Source organism: Homarus americanus, unplaced genomic scaffold, assembly GCF_018991925.1.
Source record: "Homarus americanus isolate GMGI-L3 unplaced genomic scaffold, GMGI_Hamer_2.0 scaffold22250, whole genome shotgun sequence".
In the NCBI taxonomy this organism is placed as follows: domain Eukaryota; kingdom Metazoa; phylum Arthropoda; class Malacostraca; order Decapoda; family Nephropidae; genus Homarus; species Homarus americanus.
The window spans coordinates 4,160,688-4,182,062 of NW_024741189.1; the positions used below are offsets into that span (position 1 = coordinate 4,160,688).

The 21,375-nt window shown below is 35.3% G+C and overlaps 2 protein-coding genes across 3 annotated transcripts in view; one reads left to right on the forward strand and one right to left on the reverse strand.

The window, feature by feature from the left end:
* Nucleotides 1-11,443, reverse strand: part of LOC121875682 (proteasome subunit beta type-3-like) — a gene marked incomplete in the record, with an annotated part of 98,405 nt that extends 86,962 nt beyond the window's left edge. Inside the window, 2 exon segments of the mRNA XM_042380302.1 lie at nucleotides 10,020-10,136; nucleotides 11,347-11,443. Of these exon segments, the coding sequence (XP_042236236.1) occupies nucleotides 10,020-10,136; nucleotides 11,347-11,349 (120 nt within the window).
* A 792-nt stretch (nucleotides 11,444-12,235) lies between these two features.
* The window catches only part of LOC121875641 (peptidyl-prolyl cis-trans isomerase-like 3), a gene marked incomplete in the record, with an annotated part of 76,254 nt that continues 67,114 nt past the window's right edge, over nucleotides 12,236-21,375 (forward strand). The window contains 2 exon segments of one of the 2 annotated variants that reach the window (XM_042380256.1): nucleotides 12,236-12,409; nucleotides 20,079-20,162. In XM_042380256.1, the coding sequence (XP_042236190.1) occupies nucleotides 12,407-12,409; nucleotides 20,079-20,162 (87 nt within the window). 2 annotated transcript variants of the gene reach the window in all.

The following is a 21,375-nucleotide window of genomic DNA, read 5'->3' on the forward strand; positions in this document are numbered from 1 at the left end:
CCTACTCATCAATTGAATTACAAGGTAATATTGAGGAGGCATTATCCCAGTCAATGCAATGCTTGTTATCCTCAAATGAACAAACAGAGCATTGGATTCCTACTGTCCTAACACTGTATTTGTGTTGTTTAATTCTAGTTGCGATCTTTTCCTGTCTGGCCTAAGTAAAAACATATTACATTCCTGTAAGGAACTTTATAAATGCAACCAATTGTGTTGTTGGGGAGTTTCTTGATTAACATTTGTTTCACATTGCATGAATTTTTAAATGCCACATTGATTGCCCAGGTTTTAGTAGGTGATGAATGTGTGAGAAATTTTGTGAAATGGTAATATTAAGATATTCTATGGTCACGGGTGGCTTGGACCGCTCTATAAAAAAGTTTTCAGTAATGTTTAGGCATTTGTCTATGAAAGATCCAGGTATTTAAGGTTTGAGCCAATATTATATATATATTTGTATTCCTCATCGATGAATTCCGACTGCAAATTCTCAAGGCACGGAAAAACATTGTTGAAAATACTGACTATTTGACTTTATTATGGTGGGCAGAATAATAATGAATGTGATGAACACACGTTAGTTGGTTTTCTATAAATACTGAACTTAAAAGTGTTACCTATTCTGTGTATCAGACAGTCTAGGTGGCAATTTACAGTCTTGCTCTAATTCCACATAGAATTTGATCGAGGAAGTTGTTAAGTTGTGGCAGGAAAGCTTTTAGGTCCTCATTACATGGCCAGAGACATAATACATCATCAACATATCTAAACCAGACTGCTGAAGGTGGTAAAATATTACTTAATAGTTTCTTTTCAAAGAATTCCATATATAGGTTGCTTAATACAGGTGAGAGTGGATTACCCATTGCCATACCAAATTTTTGAGCATAATATTCTCCATTGAATTCAATTTGCAATCCTTAATACATAGTTTGATGAGTTCGATGAAATCGCGTCTTCGAGGCAGACGTTGAAATATCATCCAGGGAATCTATGAGGAACTCTAGTAAATCATCAACTGGGACCTTTAGCAACTGACCAGTTTAAATCATATTAATGTGTAAATTGGTTTATCAACCAGATCCATATTATTCTTGATATGATTGAAATGTTGCCCACTAGGATTTAGTAAAAGAAATAACCATTTAGATAGTTTATAAGGATTGCCCAACTGAGCTAATGATGGGTCTTGCTGGGTTATTGGGCTTGTGGGTCTTGATTACACCGCACATGTATGGCAGTGGAGGGACACATACATACATATATATATATATATATATATATATATATATATATATATATATATATATATATATATATATATATATATATATATATATATATATATATATATATATATATATATATATATATATATATATATATATATATATATATATATATATATATATATATATATATATATAATCTTTGTTTATTAAGACATCTTCAGAGGCAACAGTTGCTCAGAAGATGTCTTGAAATAAAAACAGCAAAATACTTCATTGTTTCACGTCATGATTTATCAAGATTTATCTTATCCACGTTTTCATTGTGGTTACATGAAATATATAACATATATATATATAATACAACAAAATAAATGTAAAAAAATAAATGTTAAATGAATTATTTATTGCATTAGGGTACTGGTCACTTCAGACACAAAACAGGCTATAAATAGCCTCTTTATCCCTCCACTCACCACTTCCAGAGGGAAGGGTGGTGGTAAATAACATTTGTTTGCTTATTTTCCATTTACTTGAAATAGATTTACTAATTATTTGTTTATTTATTTAAAAGTCATTTTGATATTCTATGTAAAAATAAATTTTAAATTAATTATTTATAGAATAAAAGTATTATGTCAGAAAATATATGGTATTACTGGCCACTTCAGACACAAAGACGGAGATAAACCCATCTCCCTCTTACAGCAGCCAATGGGAAGGCTCTTGGTAATTAAATTTGATGTTTATTTGTTTGTCTAAAATTGTGTAGGTAGTAGGCAGCTACCAAACAGGTAGATACTACCGCCTGGGAAGATATTGGAAGCATAATGTGTTGTCTAATGGTAGACCCTGCTGCCATATGGCATCACGAAAATTGTGACCAAGTCCCAGGTTCAGCGCTGACCTGACTTTCTGCCTCATTTACACACAATTGCAGTTTGAATTGTTCCTCTAACTTTGACAACACAACATACAGTACATACAGTATATTATTTCTCACTTTTGATCTTTTTTTTACTTTTTGTATTTATTTATGGTTAGTTACTTAAAATAAGGCCAATTCACTTCAAGTAATGGCATCAAATGTTACCAGCTGGTGTAGTGTAAACACTAGTGACGTCACTTAAGCGTCTGTATTTAACTGTCAGTAGTTTCAAGAATTAATGCAGTCATTTACTGAATATTCCTTGTAAAAAAATAAATTTTAAATTAATTATTTATAGGAGATAAGTATTATTATCAGTAAATATACCGATATGCATTACTGACCACCTCCACGGCTAAAAATAGCCCAATCTCGCGGTCACTTTCCCTTTCTTGTCTCCTCACTGGCAAATGGGGGGGGCGTGGGGAGGGGTGTGTGATGATAGCTGTGTTTATTACAGGGGTATAATTCTCTTTTACGGTATGTTAGACAGGTTTATAATACATTTTTATTATTTTAACATACCGGTAATCTTAATTTGAATCCAGCTTGCCAAACGTAAGTTTCAGTATAAAATAATTAGTGGTAAGACCTTGTGAGTGGCTTACGATGTTTCCATCACCACTCTTGACACACTAAACCACAATATTTAAGAGGTAAGAATTTTATACTTGGTGGTTTAAACGACCCCCTAACTTTGGGCAGATTTTTTTAATGTTCAAATTCCGTCTTATAAGCCGAGATATACGGTATGTTGCATGAAGTGTCAAATTTGGCAATGAAGACTATTTTTGTTACTGACGTCTTTAAGGCTGTGTTATGATGAATATATTTTGTGTATTACTTTTGTAATAAACTCAGAATTAACTTAACTATTGTTTTCAACCATTTGTAGTATAAACTACGATGATATCTTAAACTTTCAGCATCATCAGGCCAGTACCGTATTTTTCAGCTTAAAAGAAACACTTTTTTTTACAAAAATATACCTTGAAAATTACCATGCGTCTTCCAGGACGCGAGTTGATAGTTGTAGTAGAGGTTTTCTTGGGGTCAACTGAAATCAGCCCCTTACAAAGACTGACCTCATTACAGTACTTAACAATTACAAGTATTCTCTATACAGTACTATAAAACTATTGATTTAACTAATATTGTTGATATATTGCAAAAAAAAAAAAAAATAAACCCTTGCTGCTGTGTGGTTTGTTTACTAATGGCAGTGGTGCGGCAGCGCCATCTATTGAGGATTTGCTAAAGGTTGTCTGCTGGTCTCAAAGCGCAGGAATGTTTGTTTCTTTATACGTAGGCTCTCATGTTTGGACACCTATTTACAGTAGGCTCTCACATTTGGATACCCATTTAGACTGTAAAAACACCCACAAAATTAAAATCTTCCAAATATAAATACAACTTCGTCATCCAAGTAAAAACACAAACAACAACATTGGCTGTCCTTATGTTTTCAACTTTACCACCACTGGTGGGTAGAGTTTTTTTTTTAAATTCAAAAACCTTAATTAAAACATATATGAACAGTAAATAAGTGTTGCTTTCATATTCTTATGTACAGTAATGACGATATGTTTACACATGTACTCACTTACATACGCCATCTCACTTTTTTCTTTACCATTAATGACTAGCTACTTCCATTGTTCCATTTATTAACATTAAATAACATTACTTAAAACAACCAATTAATTTTTCTACATCAATTTTACTACAGCTACAACAGTGGTCTTATTTTCTTTAGTTTTATAATTATGTAGAACCAATCAGTTACTGGTTTTGCAAATGAGTTGTTTTTTTACTTTTATTTCTTTGTTTTTAAATAAAGATTTTTTGTTTTATTTAGACGTTGATATACATGTTTACATTTGCTTATCTTCTACTGTTGGAAAATATTTCCTGTCGTTGTCATACCGACAAAAACAAGAGAAAGAATGTAAACACTACAGCCCCCTCGATGCAGAGGTGACCATGTGTATAAAATGAGTGCTGTATTAAAGATTGCACCTTCTTATACAATTTTTTTTTTAAATTGATGAAAATGACAACTGATAAGCAGTTCTAAGTGATGATATTCAAAGAAGTGTGTGTACTTGTGCCAAAAGGGCTGTATAATTATCAAGCAACAATTTCACTGGTGTCGGTAGTAGGCAGCTACCAAACAGGGAGGTACTACTACCTGGGAAGATATTGGTAGACCCTGCTGCCATATAGCATCACGAAAATTGTGACCAAGTCCCAGGTTGCTGATCTAACTTTCTGCCACATTTACACACAATTGCAGGGTCTCAATTGTTTCTCTTACTTTGACAACACAACATACATATATTGTTTCTCACTCTTGATTTTTTTCATTTTTGCATTTCTTTATGGTTCTTTATTATTATTATTATTACATTTTCGACCCCCAGGCCATGTGGGTCAGTGACCTGTGCCCAGGTGGGCTAATACCCGTAAAAAAAAAAAAAAATAGAATTTCATTTCCAAAATCAGGGTGCGTCTTCCTCGATGCAGCGTCTTCCAAGCCGAAAAATACGGTAGGTACTAGGTAGCAGACAGCTATCAAACAGGGAGGTACTACCGCCTGGGAAGATATTGGAAGCATAATGTGTTGTCTAATGGTAGACACTGCTGCCATATGGCATCACAAGTATTGTGACCAAGTTGCAGGTTGCTGATCTGTCTTTCTGCCTCATTTACACACAATTGCAGGGTCTTAATTGTTTCTCTTACTATTGACAACACAGCATACTGTACATATAGCATTTCTCACTATTGATTATTTTTTTTCTTCTTTATTATCATTATTACAGTGTTGTTATTGTCATTATTATTTTATTTTACTTTTTCTTATAAATTTGATTTACTATGAATTACCGTATTATTATTATTAAATTTTCGCCCCCCCAGGCCCCGATGTGGGTCAGTGACCTGTGCCTGGGTGGGCTAACCCCCTTTAAAAAAAAAAAAAAAAAAAAAAGCCTCAGGCAGTCACTTTTTGCGACCTACCATTCGAATGTCAACAACAGCAATAACAAACCGCAGAGAAATTTATACCTACAGAAGACTTTCCCAACCTTTAAATACGACGGAATTGCAGCCAACAGCAAGATTTTCACATTCACTGCAGATATACGAGATGGGCGGAATTATTTCATAAGGATTTATTTTTGCCGGCAAAATTAAAATTATGGTAGTTAATTTTGCCATATTTGGGTGAAAAAATGGTTTATTTTACTTTCGGACATAGTGCGCCCCAAAGTTATAAACAACCAAAACATTTAGATCTCCCTATTCTGAGCATTTTGAACCTTATATTTACCATTCGGAAATGGATAATAGCGACACAATTGAATTTAATTGATTTTACGTACTTTTCAGTCATCGTCTGTGAAGAAATGTTATCTGCGGGAATTATGAGTGTGTTTACATCACGCATGCGCAATGTTGACTGACATCATCCAGTCATGACCAATGATGTATCGATATCATCACTCAAATTTTTTTCGACCAATTACATTTGATTTTTTCAAAGGACAGCCTGGGTAATTTCATTGACCAGTCTCACAATGGCCGTGGTGTAGGCTGGAAGTCAGTTGTGCCCCCCTACGATTATTTCAAGTATACAGTCATGCGCCGGTTAACGTCCTAGATACGTTCTTGGAAACGTGACGTTAACCGAAATGGACGTTGTCCGATCATCACAAACTTTTTATTTATACTTATGTGTATGTGAAATACTATATACGTACATATACACTCTTACTGTTAAAAAGGCTACTGTAATGTGATACAGGTGATTAATTTTTATCTCTTATGCAAAATACATGACGTTTATATTAAAATTATTCACTGTTTTACAAGGATTCCAGCAAAGCCGAGCAGATGCTATAATTTGCACTAGACAAAACAATTTTAGTACCGTAATCAAATTAGTACATGAGAACTCCAGCTTTGCACTAAGAAATTGATGTAAATCTACCCAAAAATACAGTTGAAAAACTTTTTTATAAAATGTACTACAGTATTGTACACTAATGTACAAAAATTTTTTTCTCTTGAGCAAAATATATGACGTTTATATTCAAATTATTGGCTGTCTTGCAAGGATTCCAGCAATGCAAATTATAATCTCCTAACTTTAGTCTGAGATATTATATAAGATAAAAACTGTAAGCCTAAAAGCCTGGCTGGGGGGAGGGACTGATGGCTCCGCCACCCAGCGAGGGGTTGGGGGGGTTGAGGTGATAAGTTTGAGGTGAAGGTCTCTGTGTGTTTATTTAACAGTCCTACTAAGCTTCTTTCCTTTTAAAATGCCAGTGATATGACCTAGGAAAATATAATTAACATAGCTGGGATTCTTGTAAGATACTGATTTATTTGAATATAAACATGTTGTAATTCGCACTAGACATAACAATTTTAGTACCGTAATCAAATTAGTACATGTGCACTCCAGCTTTGCACTAAGGTCATTTATTTCTTTTACGTTTATTTTAGTATGGTGTGTGCATGTAAATGGATGAAAATAAATGAAGAAATTTATGTAAATCTACCCAAAAATACAGTTGAAAAACTTTTTATAAAATGTACTACAGTATTGTACACTAATGTACTACATTTTTTATATCTTGAGCAAAATATATGATGCTTATATTTAAATTAATCTCTGTCTTGCAAGGATTTCAGCAATGCAAATTATATTATCCTAACTTTAGTCTGAGATATTATATAAAATAAACAAAGAAATCACCAATCTTTTGTCTGGGAGGGAGGGGGCGGGAGGTGAGGTGACAGAATGTCTGGCGTTTGTTTGTTTATTTATTTGAGATAAGATTTGACAGTTGGCGCTGAAGGCCTGCCTGCGTGTTTATTTATCATTACTTAAGAGTGACTAAGCTCTTCTCATAATTTTCCACCCAAACGACCTGGGTGAATATAACTTACATTGGAGGGATTCTTGTAAGATAGTAATTTATTTGAATGTTTTTTTTTTCAATTTAAATTTTAATTGTTTATTCCTTGATAGAGGAAGCGGGATCCTAGTGCTGTCACTTGGTACCCCTGTACCATAACACCAGAAGCAACTGGCTAGTGTCACAAGTATATACAGTACAGTACAGTCATCCCTTGGTTATCGCGCCTAATTGGGACCCCACCGATAATGAAAGTACAGAACCTATGGGATTTATTCTAATTGGTTCATTTACCCAAGACCCAACCCCAAGTTTCCCATTTTACGACCATTAAGACCCACTAAATATATATATAATGTTATGGTAAATATCATAAACACACATGGGCATGGCTAGGTTTATTACAAAGTGATGAAAAGGGTACGCTTAATACTGTAGTCCACAAAACATGTAGCTATGCTTTTTTTATTTGGTCCCCCGTCATTCGAGTCCGTTTTCTCTCACATCAGGACGCGTGAGTCCTCCGTTTTCTCTCTTAATCTTAGAGTGCACCAGAAACTTTACTATTTTTAGTAATGCCACAGAATTTGAAATTGCAACCCCAATTGCAACTGGGGTTGCAATTGTTGAGGCAACTAGATATGTCTGATTACAGCAAATGTGTTATATTGTCAATTTGTAGGTGAAAGATTTTATCCTAAATAGATGTAGGTTCACATTTCACCTGTAGGCAAATGCTTAAAAAGGCCTAAGTAAGGAAGCATATTCCTTTAACACAATATCTGACCAGTATGGGGAGGATCACCATGTCTCGTCAGGGGGTCGTGGAGTGGTGGTCCAGCAGGCGTCACTTTTTGGGGGGGGGGGGCCACGGACGTATATGCGATCGGACGCTGTTCGGTCAGACGTTAACCGGCGCATGACTGCATTGCTGAGTCTTACGAGAATGACGATCATTCTATCCAATTCTTACGTATCCCTGGTCTTTCCACTTCTAAGGTATTGTACTTCAGACATGGTGTGCCCCAAAGTTTTGTAACTATTGAAACATTTAGGTTAGTTTAAGCTAGGCCTACCGGGGGTTAGGTTAGATTTAGTCAAAGTGTAGCTTAGGGCTAACACCAAAAGTTGTTTGTTGATTTGGTTGAAATTTTTTCTACACACTAATAGCATGCTAATAAGCACAGAAATGGAAACGACAATGCAAAGAACCTAATAGAACCTGACCTAACATACCCATAGGTTGGGTAAGTTAGGTCAGGTTTTATTAGGTATACGTGGAAGAGTTCACCATCATTAATAAGAAATGTCTCTTGAGGAGGGATTCAGCAAGGTAAACAACAAAAATGGCGCCGGGAGGAGAATTGTGAAATGGGATAGAGTAAATAAAAAATAAAAATACTTAAAACAACACTACAGTAAAAAGTTGTCGTTTCTTTTAATATACAGTACAGTGGGGTATGCTATATCGAATGGATTCTACTATGAATATTCCTATAACGAACGAAACTCCTACAACGAATTTTTTTTTTTACTAATTTATTGTTTTTTTTTATTACAAGTATTAATGATATTCTTTATTTCAGGGGTTTAGATGCATATTTATGCAATTTTTTACAATTTTTACAATTTTATATTATATTTTTCAGTGTTAAGTGGTTGTATTTGGGGGCCTGGAACGGATTAATCCTATAACGAACGAATGCTATAACGAACAAGGTTCTAGAACCAATTAGATTCGTTATAGCATACCCCACTGTACTTAAAATCATCAAAACAATAGGAACAGAGTAAAAATAAAATAAATCAACAAATTCCTGGTGTTAGCCCTAAACTACACCTTTACCTTAGGTTTTGTTAGGTTAGATGACTCGTTTTCTCCCCCGCTCAAAAACCCCGATTTCCCAGGCTCTCCGCCTTTATTGTTGGTGGGGGGCAAAGAGCAATTTCCGCCAAAAATGAAGGTCAGATTCGTTTAAAAGACAACAAAATACACTAGAAAAACACATTGGTCAACCCATAGGGACTCATGTCCTAAAGTAAAAATTGGTGAAATTTTAGTCATGCACTGGTCTTTCTCTTGCTGTTATTATTATGTATTTTGTAATGTTTAGACAATTCTAAGACATTTTTCTTCTATGATATTTCCGCCAGAAATTAAGGATAATCGAGATATTACTTTTTCAACATTATTAGATTTCCTCAGACATAAGTGTCGCCATGATTTGTTTACATCGGGCGGAGAAGGTCTTAAGCGTCTACAGTACATGTGCAGGGGTGGCTATAGCGATAGGAAACTTATTATTGGGGAAGGGATTTTTGTCCAAAATGGGGGGGGGGAGGAGGCATGGACAAAGGGGGGTTAGGTTAGGTTTTGTTGGTTGGTACTTTATTTTGGATTTACTCGAAAATAATCCTACTTTTTCTGTTAAGACTGTTGGGGGGAGAGGGGGGTCTACAAAAAACTAGTGATTTCCAGCGGAAATGAATATCAAATTCGTTCGAAACTCATCAAATACCATTGGAAAAACATATTTCTAATATCAAAAGAAAGACCGGTACCATATGTAAACAAATCATGGCGACACTTGTGACTGAGGATATCTGATAATATTGACAAACTAATATCTCGGTTATCCTTAATTTCCGGCGGAAATATCATAGAAGAAAATATCTTAGAATTGTCTAAACATTACAAAATACATATTAATAACAGCAAGAAAAAGACCAGTGCATGACTAAAAATTTACCTAAAACTTTACCAGGAGTTACCCATATCAAGATTAAGCACTGCCGTTTTGCTGGGAATGTTTACTTTTGGTTAATTGCGCCTCTGTGAGATGCTTGGATATTTTGAAGTTATACCACTAGAGAGCATGGCAAAATTAGTGTGACTGACAGTAAACAAATACCAAAGATTCTGACAATTACCTCAAAGTCAGTCGAGATGGTTTGGGCCTGGACACCAAAACGAAGATCACAGGCAATAGCCACACAGTTCTTGCCCTTCATGGCAACCACACACCCTCCATTGTAGTTTAAGATACTCTGAAAAATTAAATTAATGAGTAAAGATATATAGCCTATAGTTATATCTTTGTACGTAACAACTTTACTGTCACAGGTAATACATAAGAACATAAAAAATAAGGAGTCTGCAATAGGCCGGTTGGTCTGTGCATGGTAAATCCTGTCATGAGTTACAACCACTCTCTATCGGTCCAACGAATTACCCAAAAGTACCCAAATATACCCAAAAGTACCCAAAAGTACCCACAAGTATATTAAATCAGGGTAAAATCTCAACGAATATATGTTTTGCATCAATAAAACCTGATTAATAATGTTTTCATTGAAATGTAGTCAAAATAATGAAATAATAAACAGCAAAAAACGCTAAATTTCAATGAGTCACCTATCCAAAATGGAGATATAATTACCAATGTTTCTGTTACTTTGGGGTATTTAACATAGCCGTAGGATTTACTGTTCGTTAGGTTAGGTTAGGCTAGGTTAGCGAAGTGCATCACGATGGATCTGAATTATCTCCCTTGTTCGCGAACTCTGGAATTTAACATTCGCCAATACTGAAAGTTTTTTGCTGCTTATTATTTCATCTTAGATTATTTTTACAAAATTACACTAAAAATATTATTAAACATGTTTTGTGTATGTATAACAGATATTCGTTAAGATTTTACCCTTATTTGCTATACTTTTGGGCACTTTTGGGCACTTTTGGGTAATCCGTGGCTCCCCTCTCTATCGTTCATGAATCTATCTAGCCTCCTTTTAAAACTTCCCAGCTTGTTCCACTCATCCACCACCCTATTTGTGAACCAGTTTCTTCCTATATCCTCCTTAACTCGAACTTATCCAAGTTAACTCCGTTGCTACGAGTCCTATCCTGCTCGGACACAAGAACTTTATCTACAGTATATCTCCTTTATTGATTCCTTTCACCCACTTAAATACTTCTTTCATATCTCACCGCACTCTTCGTCTTTCTAGGGAATGCATGTTTAGTTTCTTTAATCTAACTTGATGGGGAAGGTTTCTAAGTCCCGGAATCATTTTCGTCATTCTTCGCTGGTTTAGGGTTAAGCAGCCCTATTTTTTTTTCTCTCTAATACTCTTTGTTTGATTAGGGCTTCATGTTTATCATAGCACTGTTCTATACTCGCTATGCCTATCTGCTCACCAGGGCAATACGAAGTTAAATGTAAAGGCAAATACACTAGGCAAAGAACATACATACCATTGTGAAGAGAGAGACGAGCAAGCGACCCAACTAAATCGCTCTGTCACTAACAACAACACTATAATTAACATACGGGTTACACTATAGTGATATGATGAAAAGAAATCAAGTACGAAGCACCTTAAGTTCGCAAAGTAATCAGAAATTTCAAATAGTTAAATATTATGAAGGTATTAATGCAAATATTAATCAAAATTTATAAATTTTATCAATTTTAATAAATAAAGTATAAATGCTATGATTCGGAAGTAAGCATAATCTTCAGACCATACCGGCTAGAAGAAACTTCGACTTTATACTAATTAATAGTGTTTTCCTGATAATGTTATTAAATTCTTATCTACTTGACGAACGCTGTTGGAAAATCTCAAAGAGAAACTTTAAATATGTACTACAAATTATGTAAATAGACGGATGAGCCACTAAAATAAATGTATAATTTTATTTTTCTGCTTTCTAACAAACGTTGTGTTTTCTACTTTGTCTTTTAAAACTGTATGAAATGGCGTGACATTTACCAATAAAAATAAAAAATCTCAGATAACCTGTAATAATCGTTATATTCGATTGTAAGGAGTAAATTCATACCTTATCATAAAGCTTTAATAGGACTCTTAACAAGTTTTTGTTTTATATTACAGTTTATACGTTTATGGTAAATTCAAATAGAAGAAAGTCAAAAATGTATTTAAATTTATATAAACTATTAACCTTAATTAAAAATTCACGTGAAAAGCTCAGAAATTACAATTTTAGAATTAAGGGAAGGTATTTTAATATACTTTATTATTTATAATAATAAAAGATTTAATATTTGTTTCTAAAACTATTGTTTTATTTGCTCAAAATATTTATAGTTTCTACGATTAAAATATTTACATATATCATCCCTATCTTATTTGTTTACAAACAGGACACTTGGTGCCTGGAGGGTTAGAAGTTCACTCAAAGCTTTACTCTTCGCCGGTCGCGGTCGTCGCTACTGGTCGGCTCGTTACTCGTTTGCCGCTTGGGTTTGAAGTGTGCAACTTCGTACGTAGGACTACAAAACAAAAACATGGTTCGTATTTAAAAATCGGATATCATTAAATGAATTTCGGCTACATGTAAAATAATTGTGTTGGTGTTTAAGAGTCCACTGTGATGGGTACCAAAGACCACTCATACCCAAGATAAATCTTACTAAAAAAAGTAAACTCGGTACCCACGCCAACTTGTCTCTAAGATAACTCATACCGAACTCACGAGATAACTCATACCCAACTCATGCTTTGATTTTTTTTAGATGGAAGCTCAAGCTTTATGTAAGTACTGCAGAATACAAAGTAACCACAGTCAGACAACGATAGCGGCATGTTGGCGACAACACTTCTCCAGAGTCTATATTATGCGGGCTGGAGACTTGAATGGTTGTCTATAAAAATGTACACAATCGGTTTAGAGTAGTGATAGAATGCCGCCAAGTGGATAATGACGACATCAGAAATGAGGCTCACAAATTTGCAGAAATGTATCCCATGATTAACAACCGTAAGTAAGAACTGGACATACTATTGTGTTGTAAATTCTCAGCTTTGTTTTTCTTGATACGGATCTTTGTTTATTCTGCCCAGAAGACTAGTAGCATTTATTACCGGCTCCAATCGTGACTATAATTTACATTGTTTTTACATATTTTTTTCTTCAATCTTGTACAGTATTCTTATGTCATAAGTGATCCAAGATATTTAAAGGACTCGATTTTTAAAATATTCATTCAACTTATACAGATACGTTGTGGGTTTTGCCTTTCGTTTCTTTCCATGATCATCGTGTTGATATTATCCACATTTATCTCAAGTCCTGTTGAATTTGCTATGTCCTTAAAGGTTGTTGCCAGTGTATCTACTTCTTGGATGTTGTTGCTTACTATATCCAGTTCATCAGCGTATACGAGCATTCTAATTTTGATCTTGTTTAATTAATTTTCTTCCTGCATATGGTGGATTTCTCTTGATATATATATATATATATATATATATATATATATATATATATATATATATATATATATATATATATATATATATATATATATATATATATATATATATATTTATATATATATATATATATATATATATATATATATATATATATATATATATATATATATATATATATATATATATATATATATATATATATATATATATATATATATATATATATAGTATATATATATGGGTACGAACTGTCTCGCAAATTGGGTACAAGTTATCTTGTAATTGGGATACTACTTGACATGTTCTGATGGGTACGATTTGCTTGAGTACAAGATGTCCAGCACCGCACTGTGATTAGGGTCAATCTATACTCACTGATGCTCACAGAAGCTAGTAAATTTGCAGTTTCAGCCTCAACTACTGTTCGACCATAAATTTGTGTTTTTCCCACGGTATTTGGTCTGATTCTTACAAATTTGTTGACCTCCATTTCCATTGGGGTAAATATTTGTTCATTGGCTGTCCTTAGGTTTTGATAGAAGAATACGTATTTTTTTGTGTTTGTGTTTTATGGTGCATTTTACTCAAAACTAACCTCCATTTCTTGTGGAAATTATGGTAGTGTTTTTTACAAAATATTTAAATTGTACAATTTGTAACAAAAATTGCAGTTAGGTTTGAGTAAAACACACCATAAAACACCAAGAAAACCTAACCTAACCTACTGGTAGCCTACTGGTAGCCTATAATATATACAACCTAGCCCAGCTTCCACACTTAGGACACAGGACCATATGCAAGAACTGCCATCGTGTACAAGATGCTTTGGTATCGTGATGGCGTTTTGCAAGAATCACTCAATGCTTAAAAAACTGTGCGATTTATCACTGGAATGTCTGCAATTTCCATAGTGCTCTCACCCCCGCCCAATGCATACTATGATGGAACTACCTGTATTATACTGTATTTTGAAACCAAAAGAAAAGAAATAGAAGTGGATGTACATAAATTGTAGGAATCTGTAAAGAATTATTATTTTTTATAAGATATCCATCATATGAAACAGCATACAGTATGAAGAATTTTAGATTTCTTTTTAAAAGAATTTCATGTTTGTGTTCGAACATCCGCCAGCCTCTTCTCGCCTTATCACCGCTTGTATTCTCCAAATTCTCCTAACCATCATTAAAGGTAAGCCTTTAAGATAACTAATCCAAATAATTTATGTGTAGGAAATGCATGAAAATCAATTTATCTAAAAAAAACTCGTTATGGTAGTTGTTATGAAGACAGCAAGCACTATCCTCCCTCCACCCTCGACCTGGAACTGGAGATAACAAAGCATAACACTTATAACACTTTATCTGTATCTCAGGACAACACCAACAACCTTCTCCATCAATGCCGTCACTTTACCGGCCGAGGTGATCTACAACTTGTTTACGGATGATACCTCAAGTGTAGGAAGTGGTTCCAATGCTGATAACTCCCGCAGTGAGACTCCAACACTATGCAGAAAATGTCGTAACAAACGTGGACGAAAAAAGGCCCCAGCACCTCTTAAAATGGGATACAAATATGTTTGGTGGCGGTGACGGATAGAGCTCTTGTAATTTGCCTAAATTTATGAATAACAAAGGAACATAAGTGGAAGTTAAGTATATAAGCAGTTCTGTGAATATACGGAGGCATACAGGAAGGTAAGCCCATCAAATTTTTGTATACAGTATACAATAAAGAAGAAGTCAAAATGAGTGAGACCAAGGACTCAGGGGACAGGAGGAGGAAGGAAAGTGTCAACAAACATGGCGGAAAGAAGAACACCGAGAAGTGTGGAGAATGTGGATTAACAATCAAGGATAGTGACAAAGCAGTTAGCTGTGATGTTTGTGAAGTGTGGTTCCACATCGAATGTGAAAAATTACGAGAAGAGGTATATAACTTCATGCAAGATGAGGAGGCAGAAGGAGTGTTGATGTGGTACTGCAGTCACTGCAAGAAGGGTTGTGCTAAACTGCACAAGTACAGTACATAAAAAGAATTGAACGACAACAGGTGGAACAAATGACCAAACAAAATGAATTGGACGGCAAAGTAAATCAACTGAGAGAATTTACAGCACAAGAACACGATAAGAATAAGGAGATAGAAGACAGGCTGGGTATATTGGAGGCAAAGTCTGTTTAAATAAATGATGTGTTGGAAAGAAATGCTAAGAATGACGGATTTTGAAAACAGACTGGGAACCTTGGAGGCTAGAACAGTGAATTTAGAAAGGAAAGTAGATTCTAGCAGGGCAACAGGTAGTGTCACTGAAGTGAAGCAGGAAGACAACACAGGGAAACCAGAGCCTGTTGGTGAACTTATAGAGGAACTAAGTGAGAGAAAGAAGAGGGAAAACAACATAGTGGTATATGGTGTGCCAGAATCTTGATCCCCAACAATAAGCAAAAGGATAGAGAGTGACAAATCTTATGCACTGAATCTAATAAAAGAATGTGGCATCACTAGTGGCCAGGAGACAATAGTTAAAGTGATTAGGCTGGGTAAATTTATCCAGGGAAAGGCTAGACCTATGCTAATCAAGTTATCTACTGCAGATATAAAGGCCAACCTATTTAGAAACATCAGGAACCTGCAAGGTAACATGAATTTCCAAGACATAAGAATAGCCAATGACTTAACAAAAAGGGAGAGAGAACATGAAGCTGTCTTATGGCAGGATGCAAAAAACTTAATGGACTCCGGGAAGGGGGGAGACAGAGTGGTGGGTCCTCCGTGGAGGCGATGAGTTATCAAAATAGGGGTCCAAGAGGATTAAGAGAAGTAGTGAGGAAAAAACAAGAAAAAAAATGTTAATGTAGGTAAATTTCTTATAATGTTTAGTAATGTGGATGTGTTGAGTTCAGACAAGTTGATAGAGTTAAATGCACAGTTGAAGGAGATGGAAAATACTCCGCAAGTAATAGCCCTACAGGAGGTAAAGCCAAAACACTACAGATATGAACGGATTACAGCAGAATACAACCTACAAGGATATGACATTATAGAGCAAAATCTCCTTAATAAGGAAGGGAGAGGTATGTTAATATATATTAGGAAAGGAACCAATTTTACAGTGTTGAACTCGATACTAAGTTTTGTGAATATTGCTGTATAGAAGTGCCATGTAATAGTTGTAATTTACTATTTACCACCATTTACAGAAGCCCTAATAGTGATGAAAGCAATAATACTAATTTACTCCAACTTATGTAGGAAGTCAATGATAAAAATGTGCTGTATAAAATAATTGTAGGTGATTTTCATCTTCCACAAATAAATTGGAGTAATTATACTTCTGTAATGGGACTGAATGATGTTGGTACCATGTTCATTGAGAAAGTACCGGACTGCTTTCTCACTCAACATAAAGAGGAAATCACCAGGATAAGAGGAGACAGCACAGGCAATACCCTTGACCTGTTGTTCAGTATCGAAGAATCTATAGTAGGAGATATCAAGCTGGAGCGTCCACTGGGAAAGAGTGACCATGCCTGTATTTATTTCCATTGTGACATACAGGAGATGGAAGACTTAAGTAAAAAACAAGTGTACATGTATGAAAAAGCAGATTACCTACTCATGAAGCAAAGGCTTATGATGGACTGGATCTAATACTTATCATTGGAACCGATATTGAAAGTAAGTGGAATAAGTTCAAAAGAAAATTCCAGGCAGTCATTGACGAGTGTGTCCCTAGGAAGATAATCAGAGGACTGAGGGTTATCAGAAAAAGAACAAATGAAATATTACCTATGAACAGGAAGCTCTGGGCTAAAGTGAAGAAAGAACAGAGACTGTGGGAGAGACTGAAAATAATGTAAATGAAGTTCAATGAAAGAGCATGCACAAGGGAGATGTATCTGGAAACTGAAAAGGAATACAAGAGACTAAATAACCAGGTCAGATGGGAAACTAGAAACATCTTGAAACGCAAAGGACAGGAGATTGCAAAATATGTTTAGGCAAATCCAAAAGTGTTCTGGAAGTATGTACAGACAAAAACATGAACAAAAGCTAGAATTGCAGATCTTTACAAGGATGAGGAAAAAGTACAGAAGACTGTGAATGATCAAGAAAAGGCAGATGTACTCTCAGAGCAATTCTCACGAGTTTTCATCAAGGAACCAGAAAGGGGGATACCAACAGCCAACAAGAAAGATGTGCCAGCTCTTCAACACCTGGAGGTAACTGAAGACAAAATAAGAAAGGTGATTAAAAAATTGAAAAGACAAAAATCTCCCAGTCCAGATGGGTTACATCCAAGAGTCATTAAAGAGATGATGGAGGAACTACTTCAGCTTCTGAGGATCTTGTTTGAAAACTTTTCAAGAAGGAAATATACCTGAGGACTGGTGTATTGCATATACTGTATCACAGCTATCTATAAGAAGGGAAGTAAAAGTGAACCAGGAAACTACAGGCCAGTCAGTCTAACTAGTGTAATCTGCAATTTAATGGAGTCAATATTACGGGAAGAGATGATGTCCCATGTGAAAAAATATGGATTGTTTAGTAATAAACAGTTTGGCTTCATTTCCGGCAGGTAAACAGTCCTACAGTTGATTAGGGTACTAGACAGGTGGACGGACATTATCGATGACAGTCAGGCTGTGGACATACTGTAGTGTATTGTGACTTCATGAAGGCTTTTGAATAGAGTACCCCACAAAAGACTATAAAAGTATCTAGTTATTGCATTGATGGAAAATATCTTGATTGGGTGAGGAATTTTTTAACTGAGAGAAAACAGAGGGTTGTGGTAAATAGAGAAGTATCTGACTGGAGAGAGGTCACTAATGGGGTCCCTCCGGGTTCTGTCCTCGGCCCCCCCTGCTGTTTGTCCTTTTTATTAATGACCTGCCTGAGGCAATTGAACACGACAGTGAGGTATATCTATATGCGGATGACACAAAGATTTTTAGGAAAATAGAACGAGATGAGGATTGTGACACGCTGCAGGAGGACCTGGATGGGATCAGGGGTTGGACTGAGAAGTGGATGCTGAACTTTCACCCAGAAAAAAGTAAATACATGAGGATAGGAAGAACAAAAGTTGCTGACCAGGGATATCATATGTACACCACGATCAAGAAGACCACTGCAGAGAAGGATATAGGGGTAGTCATAGATGATAAGCTGATGTTCTCTGACCATCTAGCTGAGAAAATCAACAAGGCTACTAAAATAGTGGGCATTATTAGAAGAACTTTTGTTCATCTGGATGCACCTATATTCAAGGCTCTGTACACTGCTCTGGTTAGGCCACACCTTGAGTATGCTAATCAAATTTGGTGCCCATATCTCATTAAGGATATAGAAGCAGTAGAGAATGTACAGAGGAGGGCTACCAAATTAGTACCACAGATCAAGGATTTATCTTATGAGGAAAGACTAAGGAAATTACATTTACCAACACTGGCGTACAGAAGATCTCGTGGGGACCAAGTGGAAACATACAAGAGAGTGTGTGGCATATATGACCAGGCATGTACAGCAGGAATGTTCCAGATGAGGGAGGATGACACTACCCGGGGGAACACAAAGAAGATCTACAAAACAAGAGCGAGGCTAAATCTCAGAAGACATTCGTTCCCGAGTAGGGTTGTCAACAACTGGAATGGGTTACCTGAGTGGGTAGTGAATGTGGAGACGGTGGAAAAGTTTGAAGCAAAATTAGATAAATCAAGAACAAGTATATAATTATAGGGCACAAATATCCGCCTCACACAGCCACCGTCTGAGTAGAGAAGAGGATATTGAGCTGGAGTCACAGGCGTGAGCCTCTTCCAGAAAATCATCTGTGAGTACAGGTATCTGTGAGTAAGTGGCCTAATTGGAGAGTGGTGAGAGCTGCTCCATCTGGGATGGTGAATGACCTCACTTAACGGGAATAATGTCGACCCAAATTTTGTAATGAGAGCAATAAATAATTGCCCAACACTACCAAAATAGATATTGTATTAGTATGAATATTTAATAGCCTAAATTTCATATTTTAACAAGTCCAAATATGCCAGGTGACCTGTACCAGATAGTTGGCAGGTCCTAACACATTTGCCAGTTTTTGCATATGTGATTTTTCAGGGTTTTTCTTTCATTATAGATGGAAAGTATCAAGGGTTTCCATATGTTTAAACTCTCCGCCCCGGGCTAGGGTGCCTCTGGCTGTATACCCCATGCGGGGTAAATCGAGAAAAATCAAATTTAAAAAAAAATAATTTTTAACCTTTTTTAAATGATAAAGCAATAAAAAAGGAGTAAAGAAAAATATATATTGACCCTCTGGAAACTTCCCTGGGGCAGCAGTGGCGAGGGAGATAGGGGACAGTGTTGTTTTGTCAGCTGATGCTCGTGGTCACTACGCACTTAGCTGCCATTTTCGACTTGCCTTTGTGTCCAGAATGGCCAGTAATGCATATATTTACTGATCATAAAACTTATTTCCTATAAATAAATCATTTAGAATACAGTATTATACTGTATTTGCATTATTTTTCTTAAAAAGTGCTCGGCGACACACAAGCAGTCTGTCACCAGGCTGTCTTTCTGTTTGGTAGAGCAAGTAATACACATAAATAATTATCGGAATAATAATTCCACAAATAAATATATTTATAACATAATCATAGCATTACAGTATTACCCCGCTATACACGGTTTCACTTTCCGCGATTTCTCATTTACGCGGTACCTTGCCAGAACCAGACTTGGTACCTTGCCAGAACCAGACGTTCACTTTCCGCGTCTACTCAGGTGCATCTACTCATATACAGTACTCACAAGGTGAAGTATAATTTTTTTATTTTTTATTTAGCTCATAAAATTCATACAAATTACCCGGCCAGAATATAATTTACATTGCTGGAATTCTTACAATATGATGATCATTTTGAATATAAACATCATGGATTTTGCATTAGACATACAAATTTTAGATCTTGTGTAATAATTTGGTTTACACAAAGCAAATATTTTATCCTTTGTGCAGAATATATGAAGTTTACATTCAAAATATTCCCTGACCTACAAGGAATCCAGAAATGTCAATTATATTATCCTAACTTTAGTCTGAGTTATTATTTATTACTAAAAATGTAAATATACTATTTTCTCCCAAAGCTTCTCTGGTAGGGAGTATTTTGATTGACAGATAGTGTCCTTGAAGAATATTTCTTTGTTTATTTACTGAAGATATATGTTTTAGCTCATAAAATTCATACAAATTACCCGGCCAGAATATAATTTACACTGCTGGAATTCTTACAATATGATGATCATTTTGAACATAAACATCATGGATTTTGCATTAGACATACAAATTTTAGATCTAATGTAATAACTTGGTTTACACAAAGCAAATATTTTATCTTTTGTGCAAAATATATGAAGTTTACATTCAAAATATTCCCTGACCTGCAAGGAATCCAGAAATGTCAATTATATTATCCTAACTTTAGCCTGAGGTATTATTTATTACTAAAAGTTAAAATCTAGTATTTTCACCCAACATTTCTCTGGTAGGGAGGGAAGGTGGAGGGTGGGGGGGAGGGTTGGGACCGACTGACCCAGCTGGCGTGAGTGTGAGGAAGTGGGGAGGCAAGGTGGGGTACTTTGATTGACAGATAGTGTCGTGAAGAATATTTTTTTTTATTAACTGAAGATATTTGTTTTAGCTCATAAAATTCATACAAATTACTCGACCAGAATATAATTTACATTGCTGGAATTCTTACAATATGATGATCATTTTGAATATAAACATCATGGATTTTGCATTAGACATACAAATTTTAGATCTAAAGTAATAATTTGGTTTACACAAAGCAAATATTTTATCTTTTGTGCAAAATATATGAAGTTTACATTCAAAATATTCCCTGACCTGCAAGAAATCCAGAAATGTCAATTATATTATCCTAACTTTAGTCTGAGGTATTATTTATTACTAAACGTTAAAATCTAGAGTTTTCACCCAAACATTAATCAGAGAGGTAGG